Raw genomic sequence first — 19679 nt, 5'->3', positions numbered from 1 at the left:
TACTGCTTGCAAACCAATGATGGTAAGATGATGTCATGGGGTAGGACTGGATACTGTAAGTCTGACTTCTTCCTACTCCATTCAAGCATGTACTAGGTATAAGCAAATTGATATTGGATTATGTGTATGTGTGTTGTCATATCAACTGTTTTTACATGCTTGAAAGAATAAATCAAATCAAATCTTACTGTGTTCAGGATCAGTCCAGTACCATGAAAGCTGTTGCTACATTTGAATATTCAGCAAAAGTCTAAATATCATTTCCTTTTGAGTTTTACAGCACTTTTTCAGGCTTATTGAGTGGTTATGTACAGGGGGGGGTTGCTGCTTAAATGCAGTCATATCTGCAGAAATATTATAAGCATGGAACTTATCAAATCACTGTAGTAGTAATAGTACCAGTTATGACAACACTGTTGTACACAGTTACTGTAGGTACTGTTGTTTCAGTGCAAAGATAAGCACAGACAGAAACTTCAGTGTTTCATGAACCATAAATTCACACAAAATCAGAGGTATAACACAAGTATTTGCAATTAATGTAAAATACTGTAACTTTATGATATCACAGCAAATTTAATGGCTATCACTATAGTACAAAAATTCTCACATCACAATAAAATATTTTAGCTTTATTATAACACAAAATAAATGATGTTACCAATTTGTCTGTGTCCTTGATGAGGAAGGTTTGTTTACAAATATTCTTTCATACACGTTATTCAAACTCACATTTATCAAGAATGTCCAGCTTCAGATTGGCTCTTTGGTACCATGGATACTTCACCGTTTAAAATCAGCTGTGCTTCAGAAAAATTACAACAAAACTAAATAAGCAAACTTAAAAAAAATATGCAGAGCTTCAACAATCAATGCAAAATTTAAAGAAAATTGTTTAATGTTCAATGTTTAATTCTATTTATAAAAACATTGTATTAACTGTTTCACTTATTATGCATCTTAGGGCCACAAGGGGTGATACAGGCCCTCAAGCACCTTTAACCAATATTACACTGAACCAATGTTAAAGTACATAACAATGATAATGGAGTTTTATGACATAAGGCATAAGCTTTAACAGAAGGTTAGTAGGGTTGATTAACTGTGAGATTCTGTCTATTAAACAAATAAAAAGCAAAACAACAATAGAAATGTTACAAAATATTACAACAGAAATCAGAATATAGCACAGCACACATCATCAAATATCACATGAAATTATCCACTGTTCTGTACAATGGTTACCAAAGTGGCCGTTGTACTGTTGGGGTCCAGGATTTTAACCAAAGGTACATTTACATCTGTCTCTTGGAAAATCTTGTTCTGTAGAGTCATGGCCAACATTGAGTCAATACCCAGTGCCCAAAGAGGAGAGTCATCATCCAGCTCATCTAAACTGATAGTGCAAAGGTCACTGACAATTGTTCTCACACTTTCATGTGTGGAAGGTAAATGCTGAACCCTGAGATCAATATCTTCACTGAGCTCCATTTCCACTAAAGATGACAGTCGATCTCTGAGAGAGGCATTTTGTGAAAGAACATGGATGTTAAGATTTTTGAAGTTGAACTTGCATATTACTTGTTGTGGTCTGTTCATCAAAAGACACTTTTTGAGAGCCTGGTGAACCTCACACACATCCATTATCATCATTCCTTTTGCTTCCAGGAACTTTTGAAAATGGTCTTTGTTCAACAAGAAACCAAGGTTCAAAGGACCCCAGTTGATGGACTGTCCAGCAAGCCCAAGATTTCTTCTGTAAAGACAGAATGTATCAAGGAAAGAATTAGCTGCTGCATAGTTACATTGTGCAGCATTGCCAATGAAAGAAGAAATGGAAGAGTAGCACACAAAGAAATCGAGTTTGATGTGAAGAGTTGCATAGTGAAGATTTAGAACACCGCTGACTTTGGGCTGCAGCACCTTTATAAAGCAGGACTCATCAAGGGTATCAATCAGTGCATCATGCAGCACTGCAGCACTGTGAAAAACCCCTTTGATAGGACAAGGAGAAAATCTTTGCTCAATCTTTGAGACTGCATCCACTACTTGCATCGACACAGAAACATCACACTGGATATTTATGATAGCAACACCATATCTTTTCTCGAGGAGTTCCATTTCAAACTGCATTTCATCTGTCACAGTTCTTCTGGACAGCGTTACAATACACCCTCCACCATTATAGATGACAAACTTCACTGTCTCAATTCCCAAGCCAGAAAGGCCTCCTGTTACAATATAAACACAGCTTTGTTTGAAGAGCTGTCTCGGACTTGTAAGCAAATGAATATCAGACACTGGATAATCTAGTTGTCTGTGATCTAACACGACTTGCTGCACTGTCTTTGTTGTGAAGTAGGACTCGGCTTCTGCATTAGCCTGAGGGTCTCCGGTTGTTGATATTTGAAATGTCTCCTTTTTCAAAGGTAGAGATACTGACTTGAAGCCTAATGACAGTAGCCAGTTGAAGATGTTCCTGTTTTGTGCTTGCAGACTGGCTCTCTGGAGAACATTAGCCACATCAAGTGTATGGACATGCATGTGTTCACTCTTCAGTGCAAACATGTCTGATGAGAGTGAGGATGACATGTGAGAGCTACACACAAAAATAATGTGCTTGTCAAGCTCACCACTGTCATAAATTAGTTGCCAAGTGTGATCGAATGGGGGTAGAAAAACAAATGCATGGCCCTGTTCAAAATTTAAAGGTTCTCCTCTGAAATGCTGCAGAGAGGAAACATTCCAACCTGATCTGTTTGCTGTCAGAGCCAAAACTTTCACCAGAGCAGAGGCTGGGTTTGAGGAGACAATAACCAACTTTCTGTGTTGTTGTTTTACTATAGGTAGTATTTTCTGAAGAATCACCCATGCCACTATAAAATACGACATACATGGAGTCTGTTCAAGAAATGGAAGTCTCTTTGTGCTGTAGCACACAGCTTCAGGAATTACAACCTTTGCTGCAGCAGCAACTGGATAACACGAGGCAATATGATCTCCCTCTCTTAGATCATGAACGTCTTTCCCAACAGCTGTGACAATGCCACTAAAATCTAAAGCCAGAAGTGGGTGATTCTGAGATATGTGCTTGTTCCAGTACATTGTCTTGCCACACTTCAGATGTGAAGTGGTGACAGGAAAATAATCAGATGAATGCACACATACACGGATTAGCTGAACCTCAACTGACTTCTCTTGGACAGGATTTCTATTTGTGTCATAGGGGATGGCAGACAAGTGAGCCATTTTGTATGGCTCACTTGTCTGTAGAACAAAGTTGCTCAGACACAATGGCATCATATCAGGGTCACATACAGCCTCGTCACTCACTAGTGTCCGTGTCATTATTGCTGCTGATGCCTGCCCTTTGCTGATCATAATCTCTTGTTGTTTGCAGGTACTTATTACATGAAGCAGCATTTGAATGTCTTCACTGGTCACAGAAGCAAGGTCAATCAGCTGAAAACAGAGACCCACCATCTCTGCTGCACACGCCCTCATCATACCAGATAGCACAAAACCAGCACTGACATGGTCCACAGTCATTTCTGTTGATCTATAGGTTATGACACGGACAGTGCAAGAACGTTTGCTCTCTTTCAAGGCTAAAACAATCTGCCGAAATAGTTCACAGCAAGAAACCAAGCAGTCCAGCATCTTCTCAGATGACAAGTGACTGAGGTCCTCTACAGCCCAGAAGAAGAGGATATCTTCCAAATCCACATTGGTGCTAGCTAAGTGATAGACCAAATCATGAAGTTGCCCTGACATCCAGTGGTCTCTGCTCTTCACAGTGACTGACTCTGGGTGTAAATATGGTCTAAATCCTTTAGCGATGCCAATTTTATCTTCAAAAACCATTGCTTTGATTTTGCAATTCTGCAAGTCTCTCTCATCATGAATCATGATTATTTCATTGTGGAAGAACAATGACTGAAGAACATTTGGACAATTGCCCAAAATTGAGATCCTCACTGCCTTAAGTTCCACGAGTACTTTCCCCTCTGTGGTGGAAAAGCAACCACATACTTCAAGGAAGTCTAGAGTCTCCTGGGTTGTTCGCAAGTACAAGACCATTTCCTCTTGTAGTGGTCCTGAAATGGCCACACTACCAATAGCTGATGGGAATCCCAGCTTGGCTGTTAGTTGTCCAGTAGCTACCACTGCAGTCATTTGCAGAAAATAGTCTAATAACACAGGGTGGATGAAATAATCATGAAGGTGTTTTAGAAGTTCTCCATGGACTTGAATTTTTGTCATAGCTTCCTTGAATTCACCTCCAAAATACACATCACTGAGCTGTTTAAAGAGAGAGCCGTATTCAAATCCTGCTTGTGAAAGAGCTGAATAGATCTCTTTCCCCTTCATAGTCAAGTTGCACCTTTGGGAGATCCTGTTGAGACAAATGCTTGGTTCCTCTAAAAGCGATTGACCATCTTTACACCTGTATGTGCCGGAGGCGTGTGTTGCGACAGGAGACTGTATTTTAAAGGAACCCTCATTCTCTCCATGCTCAAGTGTCACTTTCAGATGATGATGGTCTGAGCAGAGTGTAAACAGACTCTCAAATCCAACACTGAGCTGGAGCAGAGACACAGGTTTCTTTGGCCTTAAACTTGCCATCACTGAGGCATAAGCTAGTTCAACATAAAATGCACCTGGTACAATGGAAACACCATTGTTTTTATGCTCCCAAAGATATGGTGTCATCTCTAATGAGATGTTGCACATATACTCTTTGTTATCCTGATTTCTTTGAGATATGAGTGTATGGGGAGAAAAAGCAGGTAACTCGTTACCTTTTCCATGTCCAAAATTCAGTCCTGTTTTTGAGTGGTCAAACTGATAGACTGGGAAAGCTGTGGGCAATGTCTTGCAACCCCTGTAGAACTGATGCCAGTCTACATTTATGCCCAATTCAAATAATTTTGCCACAGTTGACAAGATTGAGTCATAATCGTTCTCTGGCTGGACAGAGGAAAGGACTATGGCGTTGTTTCCCAGAATTTCGTGTATGTTTCTTTGTAGAACCCTGCAAGGTCCAATCTCCACAAAGACCAGATTTCTCTTTGACTGATCGCCTTTGGTGACAGCACGCAGCGTTTGCTCAAATAAAACAGGTTCACGAATGTTATTTGCCCAGTACCTGCCGGTGCAGAAGTCACCGTCTGAATAACTGTCTCCAGTCACTGTTGAGAAAAGTTTGCATTCCATGCTGTTGACTTCCAGAAAATCTATGCTTCTCTCAATGTCATTTAGTAAAGGATCCATTATATGGCTATGGTATGCTGCTGGAACATCCAAGACATGGAGGAAGAGATTTTTATCTCTAAACAGAATCTTTAGCCTTTCATGGAGGAAGTCTATAGCATCTTCATCTCCTGACAGTGTGCAGGACTGAGGACTGTTGAAAGCTGCAACACTAATTTTGCCTGGGAAGACTTGAAGAAGTTCTAATACCTTTTCTACAGCCACATTACCGACCACAAGCATTTTCCCTTCTGTCACCTTGCTCTGAAGAGCACTGCGGTGATGCAACACTTTTACAGCATCTTCAAGAGACAAGAGGCCAGAACAGTGAGCTGCAGCAACCTCACCTACAGAGTGGCCAAGCACTGCATCAGGTTTGATACCCCAGCACTTTAGGAGTTCAGCAATACCAACCTGGATAGCAAAAAGAAGAGGCTGGACAACATCTGGCTTACTAAAATCATCATCATAGTCACTAGCAAGCCATTTACTGATACTGATGTTTTGATGTCTCTGGAAGAGATGCTCAACTTCTCTGACCTTGGCTCTGAAAACAGGAACCTCTGTCAGTAGTTGCTTGCACATATCCCTGTAGGCAACCCCATTTCCACAAAATACAAAGATGACCTGGGTATCAGATCTTAATGACTCAACCTTTGTCTTCAGTGCAGATGTCAGCTGATGTTCTAAATCTGAGAGGGAAGATGTTAAGAAGGCTTTCCTATATTTGTGTCTGGAATGACTCCTTCTACATGCTGAGGTGTATGACAGTGCCTGTAAGTCAACAGTTTGATTGTTGCATAGTCTCTGGTGGGTGTCCGTAATGGACAGGATAAGTGATTTCTCAGAGGCTGCAGAAATTACAAAGAGTTTTGTGCAGTCTTTTGGGATCTCCTTGTTAATGGTGGTCTGTTTGTGCTCTCTTACAATTACATGTGCATTTGTTCCTCCAAATCCAAAGCTGTTGATCCCAGCTACCCTTTCTAATGGGCTGTGTGTCTCCCAAAATTCAGCTTTAATTGGAATACTTATACTCAGAGTTTTTGCATCTACACTGGCACTGTCTTCAGAGTAGTAAACTGAGGGAACTATAGTCTCATGCTTCATCATTAAAAGTACCTTAATGAGTCCGGCCACCCCAGCTGCAGATTCTGTGTGTCCAATGTTGCCCTTCACTGAGCCAATCTGTAGTATCTCTGAACCAGGAGGTCTGGCTTTAGCAATGACATTTGAGATGCTTGCTGCCTCTATTGGGTCTCCAGCTGGGGTCCCAGTCCCATGTGCTTCTATGTACTGGACATTTGCGAGGTCACCCTCTGAGTAGATTCTTCGCAGCAGCTCCTCTTGTTGAACCATGGAGGGTTTGGTGATTGGTGTGACAGAGTGACCATTTTGGTTGACAGCTGTTTTGCTGATGACACCCCATATTTTGTTCCAGTCATTTGTAGCCTTCATATAAAAAGCCACATCATTAGCATTAATGCCATTACATCAACATTATTATATGCAATTATTTAATGAAATGAAATGAAAGATAATAAAATTAAATAAATACAATAATGTACTGACCTTTTTCAGAGGTTTGAGGAGAACAACCCCACAGCCCTCCCCTCTACCATAGCCATCTGCTCTGCTGGAGAAGGGTTTGCTGCTTCCCTCAGGTGAGATCATATTTGCCTTGCTGAGAGCAACAAACACTCTTGGCTCAATTATACAGCTGACACCTCCACACAGGGCCAGCTCACAGTCTCCTGGTTGTAAAAGAGAATGAAAGTAAACATGGAGTATTTAAATGTGATGCCTTTTTAGACATGTGCAAGGCAAAGAGCCAAATACCTTGCTTTATAGCCTGACAGGCTAAATGTAGAGCCACTAAAGATGAGGAACAGGCACTGTCAATGGCAAGAGAAGGGCCTGTGAGATTAAAGGTGAAGGAAATTCTATTGGCTGCCACACTTGTGGCTGTTCCAGTGCCGTTGTAGTGGGTTATTGTAGTAGGACTATTACTTTGGAGCATCTCGTAATCCCTGTTCATCAGGCCTGCAACACCACAATCAAAGCAGAGTTGATTACAATTAGTGTATCATAAAACTGCAATTTTAATTCTCTCACAGAGTAATAATGGTCACCTATGTAAACTCCAGTTCTGCTTCCACTGATGCTTTCAATTGACATTCCTGCATCCTCTAATGCTCTGTATGTACACTGAAGAAGGAGTTTTTGCTGAGGGTCCATGAAATTGGCCTCTGCTTCAGTGATGCCAAAAAACTTGTGATCAAACTCATTAAACCTAGAATATAAAAATAGCACTTCCATCATAATTCAGACATCTCTAGAGAGAGATATTCAAACTCTATCTGCCTAAACATGTGTAATGCTTACCCCTCTATGAGAGCTGCCTTGGTTGTTTGCGTCTTCCCAGGTTTGCTACCATCAGCACTATACCAAAAGCTGGTGTCAAATCTCTCTGCTGGAATATCTACCACACAGTTTTTTCCCTCCAACAGAACTTTCCAGAAGTTGTCCAGTGCCTCACCTAAAATAAAATACATCACAAAAATTTACCTTGACTCAAGACAACTCGAAAAACAACTCTGAAAAAAATCTAAATCGTGACAGCAAGGTGTGGCTAAAAGTGTTATTACCCTTACATGTCATTGTTGAAATGAAAAGACCATATTGTGCTGTTTGGTATCAAGAAGAGAATTGGTTGATTGCTAAATATGGTCAAGATAAAGCTACAAGACCATTTCCAAGCAGCTTGATGTTCCTGTGATCATAGTTATTAATATTATTAAGAGGTTTAATGTCCATGGGATCATAGCCAACCTCCAGTGATGTGGCTGCAAGACGCATTGAGCCCAGATTGAATGAATTAGAGTTCAACTGAAAACTTCAAAACATATTCAGTCTGAACTCTAAAATCATGATATAACAATGTCCAGTCACACTGTATGTCACTTTCTGAATCCAAGTGGACTCCAGCATGACCCGTCTTAAGAGAGACATAAAAAAAAATTGGGGGAAGGTGCCCGTAAAACCTGAGAGAACTGGAGCAGTCTGCTCAAGAACAAAGGGCCTAACCTGTTAAGGAGTATAAATCTCATTAAGAGCTACAAAAGCACTTGACTGCGATGATTGCTTCAACAGGGTGCTCTAAAATACTGGGTTAAGGATCCCAGTGTAATTGCATAATGCCATTTTCACTTGTTTTCTTTCTTAAACTAATCAACAATATATGGATCAAAAAGCAACATGACAGTTCTATTAACTATGTAGCAAAGGATAGTTGACAAATTCTGTTTCATCTTATTTCAGAGAAAACTGGACGAGTATCAGCACGTTTAGCCACGTAAACATACCTCCAGGAAAATTGCATCCAATGCCGATGACTGCGATGTCCTCCTCTGCGCCCACCATTCTGTCTTGATGGTAAAGTTGCTCTGGGGACGTGGTTTATATTAATAATGAATTTACACATCACTCCTTGATGAAGTTTGATGTGCAGGACTGGTTGTGCCTTTGGTCAGAACTACTCCTGCTCTACCTCACACCCTTTATAAATACTGGGCTGGGTGTCACTGAAAAGAGATGAGGACACAACAATGCCCTGCTTTATTGCATTTCACTTAGTGTCATCTGACACTTAATGCACTAATTGCGGGTTCAGATTATTCAGAGGCAGCAGTAAATAAGCCTTTGTTCTTGTCTTCCAATTGATAAAAGAACAGTACATATGTCTATTGACAGATTTCAAGGTGCTTGGACTGGTCATTGTGCAGGACTACAGCCTGCATTGTCTTTAAAAGTGAAAGAGTTATTATTTCACAAATGTTCTTTAATATATCCTGATTACAGTCTTAAGACCACATCGGGTGCTCACATAAAGACGTTCCCCCCTTCTGATTTCAAAGTGGAAACAAACTCTTTAAAAAAGGAGATATTAATTGGATGAGCACAGAATATTGGGTACTTACGAATCAATGTTTTGACCATGTTAACAATTATGTTAAAATGGCTCTAGCTGACATTTTCGCTCATGCCTATAGTGAAAGATATCATTCATTGATTCTGAGAATTATCACTCACGCTGTAGTTCTCCACAGCATTACATTAGAGAGAATTTCAGCATCTTTCAATGCCGTGTTTTGGTGTTAAGGCCTGGAACAGTTATGATCCCCTTTATAGTAGTTACATTACTGGCACCAGTTTGAAGCTAAAAGGTAATTGGCTACTAGCTGGTAAACATACAGTAATAGAGTACTAATTATTATTCATTCAGGAGTTAGCAAAGACCAAAACATAGCTAAAAGGAAGATGAATATTAAACAGTCACTAGGTGAAAATACAGCTTGTTATGCTGCCCCCAAGAGGCCAGAAAAAAACAATGAACGCTTAAGTCTATTTTGAGGTGTGTATTGTACACATTCATGAATAAGAGGACACTTTGACCTTAAGACCTTTGTCTAAATGATAAGAACAGAATCACAAAGCCAGTCCTTTTACATGCTTGCAGTGTATTGACATTTCCCCTCATTTAGTTACAGGTGACTTTTGATCAGTAATTTAAAAAGAGGGGACACCCTTGGGCACTTAAGAACAAGACATAACACGTTAGATGCAACAGAGATGTATAATTTAGAGAGGAACAAAAAAAGTCTCATACAATGATCAGTGTTATCACCTGTACCTTGCTACAGCGAAACGGCACTGTATAGTCTGAATTGATGTGCTTTGAAATCCTGTGGTGTCCACCAGTCTGTACAAATTTAAAATTGAGACGTAAAATAATGAAGCTTTTGTTTTTCACATTAACCAATGTCTGTAACCAAATCATCTGCCTTGACAGTAAAGGACAAGACCTTAATAAATCCATTAATATCTTTGTGAATTGTAGTGGATGAACTTATGGGAAAACAATCTTTATTATAATCCAATTGAACAGTGAAGTGTTTTAAAAATCATTGTGAAACCAAAAGTCTCCTCTAGAGGAAATAACAAAGAGGGACACAAACAAATAAAATACAAGGCCTCTGATGGGCCTGTGCTTGATTGCACAACTTCATATATATACACGACATAAGAGTATAAAAGGTCTATGAGGTATCTAGTGGTCCAGTGATTTGCCTTCCAGCACCATCTGAATCTCTTTGGCATCCAGAGTTTCATATCTAAGCAAGGCATCAGCTAGCTTCTTGTGCTCCTTACTGTAGGTCTTCAAGATGTTTTTAGCACGTTCATATGAGTCCTGAGTACAAGAGTAATAACAGTAGATTAGAAAATGATAAAGAAAAAGGTGTTATAAATGACCTATATATAAAATATCTGTAAACCAAACAGTAAAATAGTGGTGTGGAAAAGCTCACCTTTAGTAAAGCCCTAACTTCCTGTTCGATGGCAGCTTGTGTTTCTGGGCTCTGCTTCGATATGTCACCGTAGGTCATGACACCGAGCTGCAGCAAATATAAAATTGCATCCACTGGTTGAATGAACAATAGACCTTTTCATGCATTGACTGTTTGTAGTTACTGATTATCATAATCTGTGAGTCAGGAGTTAAAGCTGTTCTTTGTCTAGGTGTAATTATATGTTGTAGTAATGTTAGTATTCATTACAGCTAAACAAAGTAAATCACTGTCCCAGTCTGTGACTGAAGACACAGTGAAATCAGCTACTGTGAGGTTTGGTTGTAATAAAAATGACCTAAAGTGACTCATACTTAGAAACTGGGTACGTTTATAAAATGACATGAGAACATTGAGAAAAATGTGCAAAGTTGTGCAGAAGTAGAAATGTTGTGTGCATGTTCAGAAGTTGCATTTAAATGTACATTTATACCGTTCAAACATCAGACAGACTAAGTTTTACCTTGTCACTCATGCCGAACCTGGTCACCATCATTTTTGCTATTTTGGTTGCACCATCAAAGTCACTGGAGGCTCCTAAAATGCAAGTAAAGGTTGACACTAATGCTGTATTACAAACAACCAAAGTAAACTATCTTGTCACAACTATACAACATTTTTACGTTTCTGAAATTGTCACAGTTTAATTAAACTAGATTAAAGACTTTGCTTCACAGAGGGAAAGATATGGTTTGATACAAAGGAAAATTTTATCCTCAGGACAAGTAAAACTGTAAAAACCACAGGCAGCATATTTTAGTCTTTGTCCTATATACACTGCACAGAAACCTTTTAAAAGATATGGTTGTACAATATGGGTAATGTATTTCATCTTTAACAGCATTAAAGGTGATGATAGCACAACCTCACTAACATCTAAGTGTCAATTAAATCAAATCGCACCAGTGGTGATGTAGTCATCTCCAAAAATGAGTTCCTCTGCTACTCGACCGCCCATGCTGACGTCCATCTGAGCCAGCAGCTGGGCTCGTGTCTCGCTCCAGCGGTCATTCTCTGGGAGCATGGACACCTAGAACACAGACACATGCACAGTACTGGGTTTTAGGGTTACAAAATGTAAAGGCACAAAATACTATTAATGAGTAGGAGATATATTAAGACCCATAACAGCAACTCACATGGCCAAGAGTCGGGCCTCGTGGCATGATAGTGGCCTTATTGATGGGCATTGCATCTTTGGTGTAATAGGCAACAATGGCATGGCCAGACTCATGGTAGGCTGTGATGGTCTTGTTTTTCTTGTCAATTTCAACACTCCTCCTCTCAGGGCCTGTATGAAGAGGGCACAATAAAATTGTTATAGGTGATTAAAATGTCTGTTTTTTTTTCTCCACTTGTTTAAGTAATATGTCTTGTCTACACAGCAGAACTAAACAGTGTGTCTATTCACCCATGAGGATCTTGTCCTTAGCAAACTCCAGCTCCTTCATTGTGACCATTTCTTTCCCGTCCACAGCCGCCTTCAGGGCTGCCTGGTTGATAAGGTTTTCAAGCTCTGCTCCAGAAAAGCCCACGGTGCCTCGGGCAATAATCTCTGCATCCACAGCTGTGAAAGAACAACAAGAGTAGATGCTCTCTTTATAGGGGTGATCAGTGTTCAAAAGACAATGCTGTCCTTCATAGTAATGGCAAAGAAAGGTCCTCTTTTTGCAGTGGTTTTAAGTGATATATCTGCTGCTGTGCTGTCGTTTTCTCATTAATACTGCACAAGTTGTCAATTACAAATTGTTTCTGAAATAGTCACAAAAATGTAAGATGAAGTAAGATACATAACTTAAATATCTGCTTTGTCTGACATTTGTTTGTTGTATATTTTTCCCACTGAGACCTACCTGGGTCAACTTTGATCTTGGAGAGGTACCAGTTGAGAATTTCAGTCCGTCCTTTCACATCTGGGTGAGGGACCGTCACCTGCATGTCAAACCTCCCTGGCCTGACCAGAGCACTGAAAGGTAAAAGTCATACTCAGTACCATGTACTCGTCAGTTCTGTCAAACTACTGTTTCTTAATACTTCCAACCTAAATGCAAAAGCCCATGTAAAACTAGCGAACTGTGCAGTCACATCTGATGTACTGTCGCACACTTACGTGTGTGAAATAAATGTTTTACCTCAGAAGCTGTGTAACCGCACAGTGATTGACTCAAATGACACTGATACTCATATTAAAAATAGCCTCAGACTTTAATGGGCTGTCAATGAAAAATTGAAAAGTAGTACTAGGACAAAATATCTAAAAATAGTCAGGATTTATTTACTGCACAGCATTTTGAAAGTAACTTTTTATGCATGTGTGTACACAGAATTGGTGTTTTTCTAGTTGATTAAAACAGGATAATAAAGCAGCTGTTAGGTAAAGTATTTATTGGAAATGTAAACATACTTATCCAGCGCCTCAGCAAAGTTTGTAGCACCAATAACAATAACACCTTCATTTGGCTTAAATCTGGAAAATACCAAAACATTAGGAATTAGGAAGTGAAAGTTCAGACAATATTTTATTCACACTGTGAAGTTTAAAACTATCAATGCCATAAAACTGACCCATCCATTTCAGCCAGCAGCTGGTTGATGGTTTGTCTGGAGTAAGGATGCATAGGAGACTCAATCCTCTTTCCGCCAACACTGTCCAACTCATCAATGAAGATGACACAGGGAGCGCTAGCTTTTGCCTCTTCTGCAAACCACAAAAAAGAGAGTTTGTAACTGTATAGATAGCCCCAGCTGGTTACTCACACTTTCTCCAGCAAGCTTACTGAAAAGGTTCCTGATGCGGCTCGCACCCACACCCACAAACATCTCATCAAACTCTGACCCAGAGGCATAGTAGAAAGGCACATCCGCCTCTCCGGCCACAGCTCTTGCTAAGAGAGTCTTTCCTGTGCCTGGTGGACCAACAAGGAGGATCCCTGAGAAGAAACAATCAGGATATTAGCATATCAAAAATACAGGAAAAGACCATATTTGTATATTAGGCTATTTTCCTGCTCAATAACAGAGGAACTGTAACATTGAAGAAAGTTAATACCTTTAGGCAGCTTTCCACCCAGAACAGTGAACTTCTGGGGGTTCTTGAGAAACTCAACAACGTCTTGCAACTCATTTTTTGCCTCCTCCACTCCTCTGACGTGCTCAAAAGTCACACTCTTCATCTGGATGGGGTCGACAGCTGAGTCAATACCAGATGTGGTGCGGAACCGCACTGTGGAAGCCCAAAACAACCCCTTCAGTAAAATACCAGGAAGATGTCCCATTTCTTTGCAGTGTCTCATAATGAAGGATAATATAACCTCTGGTTACAATATGCTTACTGAGGCACACGTAAAAATGAAGATCCGTGTACCATTTACCTGAAAGAAAAGGGGTTCTTGACAAGCCATATATGCCAATAAGAAGGAGGGCCAACAGGATCAACCTGGTTCTCCTCAGCGAGTCTGTCAACACAGAGCACAGACAGTTAGCAAAGAGTCCTCTCTGTATCAACTCACCCAAAGAAAATATGGTACAACTGTTACACTCTGTAGGAGACAATTCTTTGATTATGTAAGATTTCTTTTCAGATGATATTTGTAGCCACATGCCTTGTGTTCTCCGAGTGAGGGCCTGGGACCTCATGAAACCCTCAGTGAAACCTGTTTTGAAAGCTTCCTCCTGGTTTTCTGGAAGGTTTTTTAGTTTCATCACTTGGTCCAATGACTGTACTTCTGGTCCCTTTTCCCTCAGGAGCAGACCCTGTGAGGGGAAATACCCAGCATTTAAACTGGCACACAAACAGCCACTCTGTCTACTTAAAGTAAAATCGATGCAGAAGACACATTCATCTTTCCATCAGACAGAAAAGTGACCTTCATGAATGTTGGTGTGTAGGCCTCAGACTCCACTGGACCATCATAACTAGACTCCACTCGTTTGGTCTTTGATCTGAGTGTCTTGAAACCCTGACTCTGGACCCATACTAAACAGAGATACACATGGAACACAGCCAACATTAAACACTACCATAAATGTCCAGGCCATCATAAAACTAAATAACTTACACACAGCATTTTAAGCACTCAAAGTCTTGTTTCTTACCAGGCAAAAACTGTAGCCGTGAACAAACGTCTTTTAGAGGACTGTGGTATTGTCTGTGAAATACTGGTGAGCCAAAACCCCCCAAATGTCTGTGTGAAAAACCTGTGAGACAAAGTCAAATGACAAATGTGTAAATTGTCTCTGATAAACTGGGCTTTGGGCCATTTCCTTAGAAGACCATAAATCTGAGCCTGAGCTGCTCACCATGTTTGTTGTGAAAAAAGCTGTCTGCAGAAACATGACTTGTCCGCCATATTGAAGGGACAGTGGGTGCTTCCTGTGGTCCTGGTATAGGCAGTAACCTGCTGACAAGCTCATCCAGCTGATTCACCCTGATCTCTGACAGGCCAAGTTCCCTCAAACTCACACTGGGCTATAAAGAAATAAAAGCACAAGTTGTTATCTACACCTTCATCTAGACAAATATTATGGCATTAACACTGAAATTGGTATGGGTGTTTTTAGAGCTTCTATGAAACCCTGTTAGACAAAACGTTTTCGCTCATTTCTTCCAGAGACACAAATTTAAATATTGGCAGACCAAAGTCACAGACAATTATACAATTATTGTACCTTCTTGGAATCATTTAAGTATATCATGTATCTGTGGTGTCCATCTCACCTCTTTGCCATATGAAGTGTGCTCTGGAATGAAGTCTTTATGCAAGGCCTGGACTGAAGCTGTGGCTGAGTTCTTCAGAGAGTGGAAGGCACTGATGATCTGGTTGAGGGGCACTATCATCTGGCAGGTACATAAACAAAGAACAGTAAAATACAACATGTCACCACGTGGTGAGATGTAGTCTTAAAAATTATCAGTACGAAACAATCGCATAAGTTAATGTTTATAAAGCTCTTTGAGTTTTGTGGGATTTCCGGTGAATCTTCCATATTGAACTGTGTGGCAGGACTGTTATGTCACTGTTATTACAGCGCATTACTCTCTACCATAGAGCATTATGGGCCACACACGCCAGATGATTGTTAGTTATGTAAACGCAACTCTTTGAAGATAAAGTTGGTAACCTTCACTTTACATCGACCTAGTTCTCCCCTGACATATCATATGGTAAAGTCATGACTGAAAGTTCACGTAACATTACCATCATGTCGACAGTCTGATGTAAACATGGGTATGTTGATCTGTTAATGCTAACATTAGCCACGCTTGCTGTCATCGATCAGAAGAGACTACAAAACTAACTTACCTAAATTTGACTAAATTACAAAACGACAACAGTCACGTAGCTATAATCCGCATATGTTAACAGTATTTTCCTTGCAACACCGACATTATAAATAAATCACAAATAAATACACATTCGTTAACGTTAGCTGGTTCACAGAGCTGCTATCCAGTCGGCTTACCTGCTGTGGCTGAAACGAGGTCGAGAGTGAAAACATTTTTGCCGAAAAGAAAGATCGGATGGGTAAATGTATGAGAACAGACTTCTCTATGTCTGTATATATCGTGAGTGAACGAATCCTCCAGGGGACAGTGCCCTTTTAGTTCTCCTTGTTATACTACTATCAGCAGCTAATAAGTTCTCCGGCCCGTATTCCCTGGTCAAACCATGATTCATGAAATTACTACAAAATGACGTCAAATTGCGTCATTACATCGTTCGTGAAAGACCGCATTAAAAGTACATATGCATATTAAAATGAGCCAAGTGTAGATTACAAATATAGCCAATAAAGTCATCTACATTTACTAAATAAGTCTCTCAAATGAAAGAAATGTTTATCTATCAGTGTTACACTATCAGAATTTACAAATTATTGGTGACCCTTAATTTGCCTGATCAAAAATGAAATATTGAAAATCATTCCTATTTAAGTATATAAACGGTATATTATTTAGACTATATAGTACTGCTATTGCGTTTATAAATGCAATAATTTGCAAATCTTTTCATTACGGCACACGTCAAGCGTTTGTCATGCTTTGCGCACAGACAGTTACTTGAAAGGCAAAAAAAGCTCCAAGGACCCCGGCGGAAGAATTCAAATTTTCAAAACAAATTTGAGGTCGTTGTTTTGACATGTCGGCGCGATCTGCTACAGCCACAACAAAAGTTCTAATTTGAAAGAAGTTAAATAATGGATACAGATGACAAGCATGACTCCAGAACAAGTAACAAATTGGTGGATAGTCCTAAACCACCTTCAATCGAGGATTTTATCGTATTGAAGCCTATCAGTCGCGGTGCTTTTGGCAAAGTCTATCTTGCACGGAAGAAGTGCAGTTCGCGATTATATGCCATTAAGGTGAGTCACTTTAATGAGTATATGCCATTAATGTGCCTTAACACTGAATTACAGCCTTAAAATACTCTGTTCCTTCGTCAGGTAATGAAGAAGGCAGGCATGGTTGATAAAAATATGACGGGACAAATGAAAGCAGAGAGAGATGCACTCGCTCTGAGTAAAAGTCCCTTCGTGGTTCACCTGTTTTACTCCCTTCAGACTGCTACCAAGATCTATCTGGTAAGATCCGGTGGCTAAAGCAGTGACCCGTTTACCAAGCAAAGTTTACATTATCTCTTGGGTGAAGTCGTTATAGCCACCGATAAATCTCCATTCATTCATTTATTTATGTATTTGTTTGTTGCTTACAGGTAATGGAGTACCTCAATGGTGGAGATGTCAAATCTCTCATTCACATTTATGGATATTTCGACCAGGATATGGCTGTAAAATACATCTCAGAGGTGGCTTTGGCTTTAGACTACCTTCACCGTCATGGCATAATCCACAGGTGCTTTGATTCTAAGTTCAGTTTCTTTGGGTATCATTACTTGTGTATAACCCTCAGTGGTTTGGGTGAGATTTAGTGTGCGACCTTAAATTGACTTACTTCATAAATCCTTTTAGGGATCTGAAGCCAGACAACATGCTTATATCCAACGAAGGTCATATCAAACTAACAGATTTTGGCCTTTCTAAAGTCAAGCTTGACAGAGGTATGAAATTCCACCATCTTTAACAAACAAGTGAATAAACTGGGATTGTCACTACCAGAAATGTTAGTAATATCTCTCTTATTGCTTTGCTCTTTCTATCAGAGCTGAGCCTTATGGATATCCTGACTACTCCATCCTTGGCTAAACCCAAAACGGATTATTTCCGCACTCCGGGTCAAGTCCTCTCCTTAATCAGCTCTCTTGGATTTGTAAGTTAATATACAGAATTTTGAATAGAGAGATGTCCTGTTTGCATGCATACTGTGTGTTGCATAATGACACTTCCTTTATTTTATCAAACACAGAATACACCAATGGGAGAAAGCAAGCGTCACTGCAGCGCATCTGCTGTGTCCAGTCCCATGAGCTGTGGCAAAATGAAACAGAAAAATAACTCTCTTGGTTCTCCCTTAACAAACACTCAGCTGCACTCTCCAGCTAGCTACTCATTGAAATTAGGTACGTCCTAGTAGATATCCAAGAGCCTTTGACTCTTGTTTTTTATTCATTCATCAGCCCTGTGGAATAGCAAGTTATACAAGGACTGTTTAATCATTTATGAAAAGATGTTGCATTATATAGCTTCTTGGGGACATCTTGGTAATTAGAATGTGTGTTTTGGCTTATATGTGTTATCTGTGTAGGACCTAACACCACAGTGTTGAGACCTCATAGCCTGGCTAAAAATTTGACTCCCACACTGCTGAAGACCAGAAACAGGTTTGAAACGATAAGTCAAGGGAGCATCTCTGACATTGAAGGTGCCATCAGTCCACTGTGGGAATGTGAGGAGGTCAGTGATTGTACAGTATGTTTATGACTGTATGAAGTTTATGACCTATTAAATAATGTTATATGTTTTAATTAGATGTGTCTTGACCAACTTGATTGCCCCATAATCTTAATTTAAGTATTTTAATATTATGGACTTATGAATGCAAAGTTATGCTTCCTCCATGGTTTTTTAAAAATAAAATTGCTCATCATAGATTAATACATATGCTTTAAAAGAGACGTCCACAAAGACATCACAGCCTTATGTCATTGAAAATGTCCTGGAAATTGTTTTCTTGAAAAAGGTGGGAACCCTGCTGGTATAGACAATAAAAATTTTGATTGGATTGAATGATCTGTAATTGAAACAGCTTAATTGAAATGTGTCTTTTTTATACTGTAAGTTCATATATTGATCCTTCAGATTGATTCATCCATTGTGAAAATAATTTTCTTTTTTCTAAGTCCAAAGGGCCTGAACAAGACTGTGCCCCCACAAAACCTGGTATACTGAGCCTCTCTGCTGAGGCCATAAGCAATCTGCCAAGCAAGTCAAATCGAGAGCATCTTGCAGACAAGAGGCCTCATACCAACAAAATGAAGTCTGTTGCTCAGGGGGATGTTTGTCTGTCAGTGAGACATGACACTCAAACTGCAGGTCCCTCATCTCTGAAGAGAACATTTTCAGATGTAGAGAGAAGCCCAGACCCACTGGAGAGCCAAGCCAAGAAGAGTAATTCCGATTACAAAAGATGCTACAGGATTCTGGAAGAGACTGCAAGGGGTCACACTGGCCTGACTGAAACTTTTTCCACTGTACAAATAGGTAACTTCATGGTCTCCACTGGGTTAGCTGAAGACCAGGATCTAATGCGCTCCAGTTCCATTGCTGTGGCTAAAACCCTGTTTTGTGAACTGGAAGAGCCAGCAGAAGGCGTGTTTGAAGATGAAGCCAAAGACTTGAGTTTCACATCAGCTCTTGCTGGGAACAGTGACATTTGCAGGAGCTTGAGCCTTGACTCTGATGGGTCTGTCCATGAAATGTCACTCGATACTGAGAGCTTCTTATCTCTCACCCAGAGCAAGTCTTCCAGAGATAGGAATTCAGCATCACCTGAAGAGCAAAAGGAAAATAAACACCCATCAATCAGAGTGGCACTCCTACAGACTCCATCTGCTGTTCCTG

The 19679-nt window shown here is 40.0% G+C and overlaps 3 protein-coding genes across 3 annotated transcripts in view; 1 reads left to right on the top strand and 2 right to left on the bottom strand.

Annotated features, from left to right (window-relative positions):
* Positions 1-1218: 1218 nt before the first annotated feature.
* pks1 (polyketide synthase 1) lies at positions 1219-8673 on the bottom strand. The gene is made up of 6 exons (XM_020603878.1): positions 8616-8673; positions 7636-7789; positions 7383-7543; positions 7090-7293; positions 6823-7004; positions 1219-6702 (listed from the first exon to the last, which is right to left on the bottom strand). The coding sequence occupies exons 1-6, from the start codon at positions 8671-8673 to the stop codon at positions 1219-1221; spliced, it is 6243 nt and encodes a 2080-aa protein (XP_020459534.1).
* A 1077-nt stretch (positions 8674-9750) lies between these two features.
* Positions 9751-16524, bottom strand: LOC109959867 (ATP-dependent zinc metalloprotease YME1L1). The gene is made up of 18 exons (XM_020599589.1): positions 16122-16524; positions 15376-15495; positions 14958-15126; positions 14754-14855; positions 14525-14634; positions 14261-14411; positions 14030-14113; positions 13708-13881; positions 13436-13588; positions 13224-13356; positions 13063-13125; positions 12512-12624; positions 12070-12225; positions 11798-11949; positions 11562-11688; positions 11122-11195; positions 10620-10706; positions 9751-10501 (listed from the first exon to the last, which is right to left on the bottom strand). Exons 1-18 carry the CDS (start codon positions 16155-16157, stop codon positions 10361-10363), a joined length of 2145 nt encoding a protein of 714 aa, XP_020455245.1. The 5' UTR covers positions 16158-16524; the 3' UTR covers positions 9751-10360.
* Positions 16525-16594: 70 nt separating this feature from the next.
* Positions 16595-19679, top strand: part of mastl (microtubule associated serine/threonine kinase-like) — a 6492-nt gene continuing 3407 nt past the window's right edge. The window contains exons 1-8 of the mRNA XM_020602204.1: positions 16595-17024; positions 17106-17243; positions 17375-17514; positions 17631-17719; positions 17822-17928; positions 18025-18178; positions 18364-18512; positions 18959-19672. Coding sequence (XP_020457860.1) covers positions 16857-17024; positions 17106-17243; positions 17375-17514; positions 17631-17719; positions 17822-17928; positions 18025-18178; positions 18364-18512; positions 18959-19672 — 1659 coding nt within the window. The 5' untranslated portion in view covers positions 16595-16856. The remainder of the gene's footprint in view (positions 17025-17105; positions 17244-17374; positions 17515-17630; positions 17720-17821; positions 17929-18024; positions 18179-18363; positions 18513-18958; positions 19673-19679) is intronic.

Source organism: Monopterus albus, unplaced genomic scaffold, assembly GCF_001952655.1.
Source record: "Monopterus albus unplaced genomic scaffold, M_albus_1.0 scaffold3.1, whole genome shotgun sequence".
NCBI lineage: Eukaryota > Metazoa > Chordata > Actinopteri > Synbranchiformes > Synbranchidae > Monopterus > Monopterus albus.
Note: the sequence above shows the minus strand (reverse complement) of the source record. Positions and strands in the feature narration are given on the sequence as shown.

Coding starts and splice junctions, on each gene's coding strand:
- pks1 (XM_020603878.1), bottom strand. CDS start 8,673: ATGGTGGGCGCAGAGGAGGACATCGCAGTCATCGGCATTGGATGCAAT. Junction 7,544..7,635: donor AAGGCAGCTCTCATAGAGGG/GTAAGCATTACA, acceptor TTTATATTCTAG/GTTTAATGAGTTTGATCACA. Junction 6,703..6,822: donor TCCTCAAACCTCTGAAAAAG/GTCAGTACATTA, acceptor TTTTATATGAAG/GCTACAAATGACTGGAACAA.
- LOC109959867 (XM_020599589.1), bottom strand. CDS start 16,157: ATGTTTTCACTCTCGACCTCGTTTCAGCCACAGCAG. Junction 14,856..14,957: donor CTTTTTTCACAACAAACATG/GTGAGCAGCTCA, acceptor TTTGTCTCACAG/GTTTTTCACACAGACATTTG. Junction 10,707..11,121: donor GGTTCGGCATGAGTGACAAG/GTAAAACTTAGT, acceptor TATTTGCTGCAG/CTCGGTGTCATGACCTACGG.